The 12,066-nt window shown below is 40.9% G+C and overlaps 1 protein-coding gene across 3 annotated transcripts in view; it reads right to left on the reverse strand.

Moving 5' to 3' along the window:
• babam2 (BRISC and BRCA1 A complex member 2) overlaps positions 1-12,066 on the reverse strand; it is a 306,145-nt gene that overhangs the window by 260,496 nt on the left and 33,583 nt on the right. For all 3 annotated transcript variants that reach the window (XM_068027726.1, XM_068027723.1, XM_068027724.1), the window contains exon 4: positions 4,924-5,018. In XM_068027726.1, coding sequence (XP_067883827.1) covers positions 4,924-5,018 — 95 coding nt within the window. The remainder of the gene's footprint in view (positions 1-4,923; positions 5,019-12,066) is intronic.

Raw genomic sequence — 12,066 nt, forward strand, 5'->3', positions numbered from 1 at the left:
ACAATGAATTTCACTGAAGGGTGATCACTGGGTGACTCCTGCACCAAGACTCCAGAAAAACCTCATTGGCATCACACTACAGGAAACTATTTTTGATTTCTGCACAAATTGAACCGAAGTAGATTTTAAAAGAAGCCAGTCATAAAATGGGCTTCAGGAATTCAACCATTAACAATGAAATGGTGAAAAGAATTCTCTATTGCATCTACTGGATCAACACCTTCCTAGCATGTATTTTGGCATAACGCCCTCTGTTCTTGGCATGACACCACACCAGCATTAGATCCTTTGGAATCAAAGATGCATTGTGAAATACAGCAAATTATGCACTGCCCCACCTAAAGTCATTGAAATATATGACCGTTCGTCAAACAGGACCTTTAGTAATGAGTATTTGAACATAAAATGCTTTGACTATTAGCTTCGTACTTTGGAAAAAATCTATTAGCAGTTATTATTAAGGTAGAGTAGCAAAATTTATTTGAGAAGCTTTATTTGAATCTCTCAGCAAACTATTGTTACTGGACTGGATAATCTACCACCCATCTCTAGTGAGAGATTCTGAACACAGATAAAGCTGCAATTATAAACACACTCAATTTGTCCTGCCCACTTAAAAGTGCACACTGGATACAGAAGACACCCAGATAAATGCTCTACATGCTTGTTTGATGTGAAACAGGAAATTAACTTATAGGCAACTTTGGTATCAGCTAGAAAAATGTATGCTAACAGCTATTGGGATTATTGGTTTCAGATGTATAGTAAGAAACATGTTTAATTTCTCAAATCAAAAATCCACGTTTTAAAAAAAAACAAAAGCACTCACAACCTTTGCTGTTACAGATATCTAGATTTGCTTGCCAAAATCACTAACAATTTGAGAATTATTGGACTTTTTTTTTAAGTAAGAGTAACATGCTTTTCTGAGCAGGTGGCAAGGTCGCTGGCCATCTACAGATCATCAGACCCCAACTGTGGGTGAAGAGAATGGAAAGAAGATCCAGGACCAGATGAGGCCCAACAAGTAAGTTTAGAAAAAAACTTATTGTCATGCACGAAAGGAGCCATGATGAAATGAACAAACAATGAAATGGAAGAATTATGAATTTAAGAAGTCAACTGTTAAACAGAACCAAAAGAACATGGACACTTGTACCTTAGTCAAAATGGAGTAGCAGCCACATGACCTCTCCTGAACTGGAAGTCAACAAATCTGTCTGAAAAGTTGGAACTTGTTATCCTCGTCTGAAACAGCTCTGGGGAGAACCCCTTTGAAATTGAAAAGAGCACTACTGCATACTAATGACTTTTATTGACATAACAGACAGATGGACACACAGCCCAAAACTAATAGGTGTGAAATAGCACCAAACAACACCAAATATCAAATCGATAGCCATTGTCTCACATCTTGGTCCATTGTGTGGTCACACTTTAAACTATTTACCATTTTCTTTCTAACTATCTATTCTTGTATATGTATGTGTGTGTAAGTGAGGTTGCGACCATTACTGGAATTGTGTAAAAATAGTTTTTTTTTAACCTGCAAGAAAACACGGCACTTATCTATTTATTTGACCCGAAAGACACAAAGGGGTTAATGCAACATTTTAACAAAACACGACCGCCGTCAATTGGGAGGTGAACACTGGGAACCATCCACACCCCTTTCCACCTGTCCCTAATATTTAAAAAAAAACTTTTCGTAGGGCCATACAGACATATGAATTCAGAGCAGCAGTAGGCCACTCCATCCCTTGAGCCTGCTCCGCCATTCAACAAGATCATGGTTGATCTGATTGTAACCTCAACTCTACATTCCTGCCTGCCACCAATAACCTTCCATTTCCTTGCTTATCAAGAATCTATCTACTTCAGCCTTTAAAATATTCAAAGATTCTGCTTCCACTGCCTTTTGAGGATGAGAATTCCAAAGACTCACGAACTTCACAGAAAACATTTCTCCTCCTCATTTGTCTTAAATGGATGACCCCTTATTTTTAAACAGTGACCTCTAGTTCTAGATTCTCCCACAAAAGGAAACATCTTTTCCACATCGACTCTGTCAAGACCCCTCAGGATCTTATATGTTTCAATTAAGTCGCCTCTTACGCTTCTAAACTCCAGCAGATAAAAGCCTAGTCTGCCCAACTTTTCCTCATAAGACAACCAGCCCATTCCAGGTATTAGTCTAGTAAACCTTCTCTGTGCTGCCTCCAATGCATTTACATCCTTCCTTAATTAATAGTAGTACTGTACACAGTACTCCAGATGTGGTCTCACCAATGCCCTGTATAACATAAGAACATAAGAAATAGGAGCAGAGTAGGCCATTCAGCCCCTCAAGCCTGCCCCGCCATTCAATAAGATCACGGCTGATCTATCCCAGGCCTCAACTCCTCTTTCGGCCCTGCTCCGCATTGCCCTTGACTCCCTGAGATTTCAAAAATCTACCTACCTCCACCTTAAATACATTTAGTGACCTAGCCTCCACAACTCTGAGGTAGAGAATTCCAGAGATTCACCACCCTCAGTCAGGAACTCACTGCCTGAAATGGTATTTGAGGCAGAGACCCTCAACTCATTCAAAAGGAGTCTGGATATGCACCTCAAGTGCCGTAATCTGCAGGGCTACAGACCAACTGCTGGAAGGTGGGAGTAGACTGGGTGGATAGCTTCTCGGTAGGCACAGACATGATGGGCCAAATGGCTACTTTCTGTGCCGTAAGCTTTCTATGATACTATGTGGCAGCCAATTTTCACACAGCAAGATCCCAAACAGCAATGTGATAAATGACCAGATAATCTGTTTAGTGATGTTGGTTGAGGTATAAATATTGCACAGGACACCAAGGAACACTCCCCTGTTCATCTTCAAAATTCTGGGATCTTTTACATCCAGCTGAGAGGGCAGATGGGATCTTGGTTTAATGTCTCATTTGAAAGGAGGCTTCTTTGACTGAAGCATAACCTCCCAACTTTTGTATTCAATTCCCTTCGCAATAAATGATAACATTCTATTAGCTTTCCTAATTACATGCTGTACCTGCATACTAACCTTTTGCGATTCATGCACTAGGACACCTAGATCCCTCTGCATCTCAGAGCTCTGCAATCTCTCACCATTTAGATAATATGCTTCTTTTTTATTCTTCCTGCCAAAATGTACAATTTCACATTTTCCCACATTTGCCAGATCTTTGCCCACTCGCTTAACCTATCTATAGCTCTTTGGAGCCTCCTCATGTCCTCTTCACAAGTAAATAATTTAATTTTTAATTTAATTAAAATGAAAGCAAGCCCTGCCATGGGCTTCCCTTTCCCAAATCCTCTCCTTTGGTCCTGTTCAGCAGCTGCTTCCACCCAACATTTTGTTCCTGCTGGTTGGCTGCCTTTTCCCACCAGTTTCAAGCAGGCAACTGACCAGGAGGATGCAGATAAGGCTGTAAAGTTACAAACACCCTCGTCTCACCTATCTTCAGGTCAGAGGGAGTGGAGGAAGGGAATTGGCATTCACCTTGCTCCCCCACCAAACTATATACCAACTGAAAATATAAAAATGTATTAGCTGACTAACTAAGCAACCTCTGATTCTAGATCAAGATATGTACCATATGCATGCCTTTTCCAACTTTCACCAAGCAACAGAAAACCACTATAATACTAATTGGAGATTATATGTCTTCATCTCCTACGTCACTTTACCCCTTCACCTTTGTTGTAACAGCTACCCACCAGATTAAAACATTTTGCAGGCAGAGGTTAAGATGTCACTACAGAATTTTACTGCACAGAACGTGGTTAATAAGCTCATCACGTCTGCATTGAACATTGTAACAACATTTTGCATCAAAAGCAGTCTCCGAACCATTCCTTTCATTCTTTTATCTTCATTTTATATCCTCTAAAGACTCATTGGCTGGTAGAAACAGAGAACCTTTTATCATTAACATGGTCACAGACCTGAAACGTGAACGCTGTTTCTCTCTCCCCACAGATGCTGCCAAACCTCCTGAGTATTTCCAGCACTTTGTTATACCAGATTCAATATAATTCCTATAATTGACATCTAGAAGATGCATTACAACACCTCCAAAAGGGAAGTTCAGCAGCATCTCCCTCCAGTTCAACCTCTACTTTCACAACACCACCTCAAAGTTGTACACCATCCAGCTGTGGAACTATATCACGATCTCTGCATCATTGCTGGGTCAAATTCGTGAGATTCTCTGCCTAATACTGTGGTTGCACCAACGGCACAAATATTGCAGCCATTCAAGAAGAGGGTCCACCACCAACTTCTCAGGGCAACTGCAATGGACAATATATGTGACCTCATCAGTCTCACCCATATCCTCAGAAAAAAGAAAACACAAAAACTAACAACTTGTTCAGTAGGCGCTGTTGGTAAAGATGTTTAGCTTTTCTTTCCAGTCATAAGGTTGATTTTGCATCAATTTAACTTCACACTACCGAGAACACCTTTTAAACAAGGCCACAGCTCAATGAACAACCTCAATTTACTACATAGGAAACAAAAAGCTGAACCTTTCAAATAACGTTTGTGCTTTGGCTAGAAATGAAAAGTCAAGCTGCAAGACAAATTTAGTACTACTCTTCCCCAAACTCTGTTGGTGTGTAGAACAAAGAATAAAAATATATGCTTAAGACTATTATGGAAAGCTCTTCCAAAACATTCTTTTTCACCTATTAAGACATTTTTGGATCAAAAATTGGAGGGTTCATACAGTTTTAAATGTTAATCTGTTCACTGAGTCATCGGCTTCATAATTACTGGCATAATTTCAAAGAAGGATCATATCACAGTCTCAAGATCCTGCTGATGTCAGCTCAAAGACCATATTCCAAATCTACTGTACTGTCCGCAAGAATCAGATTATAATTCAAAATCAAACTCACCTGGAGCATTGTGGGTTCAGGCAGAAAATCCACATCTTCTCCAAAGATGAAATCTGGAGGCAGGTCTGGGTAATGGCAGTTGAAAATAATGTCCCCTTGACAAAATAAACATAACCACAATTTACGTTATTATTATTCATGATAAAAGCAAAAAGATAATCTTTGCGAAATCACAGCTGTCAGGCAAACCCCGCCCCCCCCCCCCCCACCCACCACCTGCCAAGACTGGGGCACACATTATTTCGCCACATGAACATTAAAACTTAAAATTGCAAGCCCTTACTGGAAGGACATTTGCACAGTACCAGACAATGTTGAAACAATGGTGACCTAGTAGTTGCTTCCCCAATACACAGAAGTGGTAAAACCAGTTTTTGTCACTTGACTAGCGATTTTGAATTTGAACTTCCAACAAAGGATTTGAACTTGGACAAAGCCGTGTGCTCATGGAGTAAAGGTCTCTCCTGGAACTGATGCAAGAATTACAACCTCGCCTGTCTACCTGTTTCCATCTCTTCCCACGGAACTGAATCTTGTGAAAACACGTGAGACTCAGAAAAGTTTCCTACGTGAACAAGGTTTTAAGACGACTACTGGGCCCCAATGAAACGCAAGACCTTCAATCAAGGACTACAGTGAGCTTGAGAAACAGTAACAAGATATTGCCTCAAACTGTTCTGATTATCTTATCTTCTGCTTTTTTCTGTTCCTATCTGCATGTTTATATCACGTGTGCATGCTAGCGTTGGCGCGTTGCATATCCGTAGGCATTAACCATATTAGAGTTTAAGTTTAAGGTTTAATAAATTTCATCTTTCTTCTTTAAATCACAGAAAGCCTGTTTGTGCTCATTTCTTTGCCTTATAATTGGGAAGTTGTGAACAAAGATTCATAAAAAAGGGAGCTCAAAACACAGTGTGTTTAAAATAAAACCCTGTTAACAATAAGACCAGGTAAAGTCAGCCAAAGACCCCTAGACACATTTTGCACTGGTCATAACACAGTACACAGATAATTTGCAATTAACTCTGAATAACTGTTTACAGCTTGAACAAAGCAATTATTTGTTATATTGACTAAATTAGTAAGAATTATTTATTTCTTCCTTCATTATTTTCCTCCTCTCCAAGATGTTGGCAACTTGCTAGAGCACACTTTAATCACGTGTGAGCTTTGACAGCATTGCAGGCTATTTAACCTTGGGAACAAATATTAATTTATTGCTGACCTCGCATGTGCAGTCCAACAGCGATCACGAATGGGAACCATGGCCAATTTTCTGCTCCCACAGGCATGGAGACCAACTATGGCTCCCCTGCTGTCATCCAAGCTGAAGTCAGTTAACACATCACAAACCAGGGGATTGAACCTTGGATCATTCCAATTTGTATGTCTCAGCTACTGACAAGCTAAATTTGCCAAGTCAACAAAGTGGCATGCAACCTACAGAAACTGCAAATGTTATGACAGGCTTTTAATTTAGTAATAGATTATAGTAATAGCAGATTTCCTGTGGTGTTACTCATGGTAAATCAAATGATGCAATGTTTATAAGTATAAGGGGGGTACGCTATGTATTGCACAATGTATTAATTTGTTAACAACTTACATTTATACAGCACCTTTAACATAATAAAATGATCAAAGGCACTTCACAGGAGCATTTTAAAACAAAATATGGCACCAAACCACATAAGGCAGTTTTAGGACAGATGACCCAGATTAGGACAGATTAATATGTCTTGCTTTAATTGGTCCAGTTGGTATTTTGAGAGGATAGATTGGAAGATTCTGGTAAGCTTCAGTCTGCCAGTGCGATCCCTGAATGAAATGCCTGGATTTCTTACTCATTACTCAAAAATTTGAGGTTGGTGTGGTCAGCCAAGGGCTGACACCTGTGTCAATCAAATTTGTTCTGTTGCTAGGGGAGTTTTTCTGAACCTTGCAAATTAGTGCTTTCTATCTCTACTTTTAAATTCTTTTTTTTTAAAGTGCAACATAGAAATGTTCTCAGCCATATCTAGTTGATATAACTTATCAGAACATACATTTATACATTCACTATAGCTATATATTATTTAAAAGGTTTTGATGCAGACACAATGGGCCAAATGGCCTCCTTCTGCACTCTAACAATACTGTAATTCTGTGAGGTCATTGCTTCTCGTCTACAAATGTTACTTCCAGTTTTCCTATTTTTGGTCAGTCTCTTCTGTCAGCATTTCCCAATCCAGTTTACTATGATATTAATCTATAGTACACAATTACTACAAGTGTTATATATCACTATTACAAATTGCATGTATTCTTTAATATTGAGCGCTACTAGACCCTTACTACCCAATGCTTCATCACACGACAGCGAGACCTGGAAGCTGTAATAACTCTGACCTCATAATTGCCCCATTGTGCATTTCTGCCATCTTCTGAAAGACTGGGAGAGGTATCCTATTGAGACAAAGCCAAAAAACTCGTTTCCCCAGGAAATACATGACGAAAATTGAATACTGTTTTTAGAGGAACCATTATGTAGTTGCTATAACACCCTCATGACATCATATAATAAATTAAATAATTTTATCCTCAATGTGGAACATACTTCACTTTACTAGTCAGAATCACAGACTGGCATTCACTTAGAATGAGAGGATGTTTTGCCACTTAACAATACAAACTGACTTTTTCGTAGAGAGAAAAAGAATGAGCTCAATGATTGAAAGCAATCTAACATTATAGGTACGAACTTCCCTGAAATGTGCTACCACCATTGTCTCAATCTGTTATGGAGCACGAGACACACTTCTGTTAGCTGCATCATCTGGTCAAAGCTAATAAGCCTAATCGACATGACTGCATCGCATATATAATGTTGGCCATCAACCACTCATGGTCCAAATATAACTTGATAGCAACATAGTATAAATTAACAGCAAACTTCCTTTCCTGCAAAATAAGAAGAAATTTTGAAACTTGACAGTCATTCTTACTTCTTTGTCACAGCTATCCGTCAATTTATTTTTTTTTCTTTTAAATCTATTCATGATACTTATCACCAAGTTCTTCCAATCTGAAGAAAGTGGTACTACATCAATGATCTGCATAGCACACACACCTCTGCTGTCAAATTGGTTACATACAATCAGTTATATTGTAAACTCAGTACGAATGTTAAATAGAATAGATTTAAACTACTGGAGGAAAGCTGGGGGATGATCATCATCCTCCTTTTCCTTCCCCACTACTCTGATCCTCCCCCATCTTTATATGCATTTCCACCCTGCTTCCTCTATTTATTTCATTCTTGGGATGTACGCTTGACTTTCAAAGCTGGATTCATTGCCCATCCCTATTTTCCCTGAGCAGCAGGTAGTGAGCCCCTTCTTACAACTGAATAAGTCACTTTAGAGGACAGTTAAAAGTCAACCACATTAGTGTGGCACTGGAATCACAAAAAGGCCAGACCAAGCCGGGACGTTAGTTAACCAGTTGGGTTTTTCCCGACAGTCCAACAACTTTATGGTCACTTTTACAACAAAAAGTTATTTTTAATTTGAATTGAGTTTTTAAAAAAACGAAATCTGCAAATTTTCAAAAAGCTATGAAAAGGAGTTGAACTCATCCCCTCTTGATTATTAGTCAAGTACCATAACAACTAATTTAGCTTATGTGGTGTAACCCTCTGCCCTTGCTTTTCCCGACCTGTTGCCCCTCACTACTTCTATTCTACCTTTCTCTTCCTGTTGACTATCACTGCTTCTATTCTAAGCACATGATGGCCCATCATTCCGCACGGTGATCCACACAGAAAAAATCTTATTGTCGCAATCTCAACCGTGACTGGTAAAATCAGTTTTACTTTCTTTAAAATATTTACTGTGTTTGCAAGATACTTTCCTGATCTTATTAAAAATCTGACATCTGTACATACTTTTTATTTGCACTGTTTAACTCCCAATAGTCACATTTTCGCGACACTGTGTCTCCTTTCCTCCCTTCCTCCCCAACCTCTACTCTTTCCCCAATACTTACTCACTTTCCTCATCTCCTACATTTCCAATCCTTTCTTCTTCCTTCTCGTTCTCTCCTCCTTTACCCGTATCTCCACTCCTGCTCCCATCTCCTTCCCATCCAAACACACACAACTGCCATCCCACTGCTGGCACAGACCAGATCCACTCTACCGCCACTGATACCCCATCATTGTAGAACACAGAACAGTACAGCCCAGTACAGACTTTTCAGCCCACGATGTTGTGCCGAACCTTTAACCTACTCTAAGATCAAACTAACTACCTACCCTTCATTCTACTATCATCCATGTACCTATCCAAGAGTCGCTTAAATGCCCTAATGTATCTACTTCTACCACCACCTCTGGCAGCACATTCCACACACCCACCACTCTCTGTGTAAAGAGCCTACTTCTGACATCTCCCCAAAACTTTCCTCCAATCATCTTAAAATTATGCTCCCTGGTGATAGCCCTTTTCACCATGGGAAAAACTCTCTGACTATCCACTCTATCTATGCTTCTCATCATCTTGTACCCCTCTATCAAGTCACCTCTCATCCTTCTTCGCTCCAATGAGAAAAGCCCTAGCTCCCTCAATCTTTCTTCGTAGGACATGCCCTTCAGTCCAGGCAGCATCCTGGTAAATCTCCTCTGCACCCTTTCTAAAGCTTCCACATCCTTCCTACAATGAGGCGACCAGAACTGAACACAATATTCCAAGTGTGATCGAACCAGGGCCTTATAGAGCTGCAGCATAACCTCGCTACTCTTAAACTCAATCCCCCTGTTAATGGAAGCCAACACACCATACGCCTTCTTAACAACCCTATCAACTTGGGTGGCAACGTTGAGCGATCTATGGACATGGACCCCAAGATCCCTCTGTTCCTCCACACTACCAAGAATCCCGTCTTTAAGCCTGTATTCCGCATTCAAATTCGACCTTCCAAAATGATTCACTTCACACTTTTCCAGGTTGAACTCCAGGTGGTCTGAGGTGCATTTGTTTTAATGCAAGGAGTGTAGTAGGCAAGGCAGATGAACTTAGGGCTTGGATTAGTACCTGGGAGTATGATGATATTGCTATTACTGAGACTTGGTTGAGGGAAGGGCACGATTGGCAACTAAATATCCCAGGATATTGATGCTTCAGGCGGGATAGAGAGGGAGGTAAAAGGGGTGGAGGAGTTGCATTACTGGTCAAAGAGAATATCACAGCTGTGCTGAAGGAAGGCACTATGGAGGACTTGAGCAGTGAGGCAATATGGGCAGAACTCAGAAATAGGAAGGGTGCGGTAACAATGTTGGGGCTGTACTACAGGCCTCCCAACAGCGAGCGCGAGATAGAGGTACAAATATGTAAACAGATTATGGAAAGATGTAGGAGCAACAGGGTGGTGGTGATAGGAGATTTTAATTTTCCCAACATTGACTGGGATTCACTTAGTGTTAGAGGTCTAGATGGAGCAGAATTTGTAAGGAGCATCCAGGAGGGTTTTCTAGAGCAGTATGTAAATAGTCCAACTCGGGAAGGGGCCATACTAGACCTGGTGTTGGGGAATGAGCCCGGCCAGGTGGTTGAAGTTTCAGTAGGGGACTACTTCGGGAATAGTGATCACAATTCCGTAAGTTTTAGAATACTCATGAACAAAGACGAGAGTGGTCCTAAAGGAAGAGTGCTAAATTGGGGGAAGGCCAACTATACCAAAATTCGGCAGGAGCTGGGGAATGTAGATTGGGAGCAGCTGTTTGAAGATAAATCCACATTTGATATGTGGGAGGCTTTTAAAGAGAGGTTGATTAGCGTGCAGGAGAGACATGTTCCTGTGAAAATGAGGGATAGAAATGGCAAGATTCGGGAACCATGGACGACAGGTGAAATTGTGAGACTAGCTAAGAGGAAAAAGGAAGCATACATACGGTCTAGGAGGCTGAAGAAAGACGAAGCTTTGAAAGAATATCGGGAATGTAGGACCAATCTGAAACGAGGAATCAAGAGGGCTAAAAGGGGTCCTGAAATATCTTTAGCAAACAGGGTTAAGGAAAATCCCAAAGCCTTTTATTCATATACAAGGAGCAAGAGGGTAACTAGAGAAAGGATTGGCCCACTCAAGGACAAAGGAGGAAAGTTATGCGTGGAGTCAGAGAAAATGGGTGAGATTCTAAATGAGTACTTTGCATCGGTATTCACCGAGGAGAGGGACATGACGGATGTTGAGGTTAGGGACAGATGTTTGATTACTCTAGGTCAAGTCGGCATAAGGAGGGAGGAAGTGTTGGGTATTCTAAAAGGCATTAAGGTGGACAAGTCCCCAGGTCCGGATGGGATCTATCCCAGGTTACTGAGGGAAGCGAGAGAGGAAATAGCTGGGGCCTTAACAGATATCTTTGCAGCATCCTTAAACACGGGTGAGGTCCCGGAGGACTGGAGAATTGCTAATGTTGTCCCCTCGTTTAAGAAGGGTAGCAGGGAAAATCCAGGTAATTATAGACCGGTGAGCCTGACGTCAGTGGTAGGGAAGCAGCTGGAGAAGATACTGAGGGATAGGATCTATTCCCATTTGGAAGAAAATGGGCTTATCAGTGATAGGCAACATGGTTTTGTGCAGGGAAGGTCATGTCTTACCAACTTAATAGAATTCTTTGAGGAAGTGACAAAGTTGATTGATGAGGGAAGGGCTGTAGATGTCGTATACATGGACTTCAGTAAGGCGTTTGATAAGGTTCCCCATGGTAGGCTGGTGGAGAATGTGAAGTCGCATGGGGTCCAGGGTGTACTAGCTAGATGGATAAAGAACTGGTTGGGCAACAGGAGACAGAGAGTAGTAGTGGAAGGGAGTTTCTCAAAATGGAGACGTGTGACCAGTGGTGTTCCACAGGGATCCGTGCTGGGACCACTGCTGTTTGTGATATACATAAATGATTTGGAGGAAAGTATAGGTGGTCTGATTAGCAAGTTTGCAGACGACACTAAGATTGGTGGAGTAGCAGATAGTGAAGGGGACTGTCAGAGAATACAGCAGAATATAGATAGATTGGAGAGTTGGGCAGAGAAATGGCAGATGGAGTTCAATCAGGGCAAATGTGAGGTGATGCATTTTGGAAGATCCAATTCAAGAGTGAACTATACA

Source organism: Heterodontus francisci, chromosome 3 (genome assembly GCF_036365525.1).
Source record: "Heterodontus francisci isolate sHetFra1 chromosome 3, sHetFra1.hap1, whole genome shotgun sequence".
NCBI lineage: Eukaryota > Metazoa > Chordata > Chondrichthyes > Heterodontiformes > Heterodontidae > Heterodontus > Heterodontus francisci.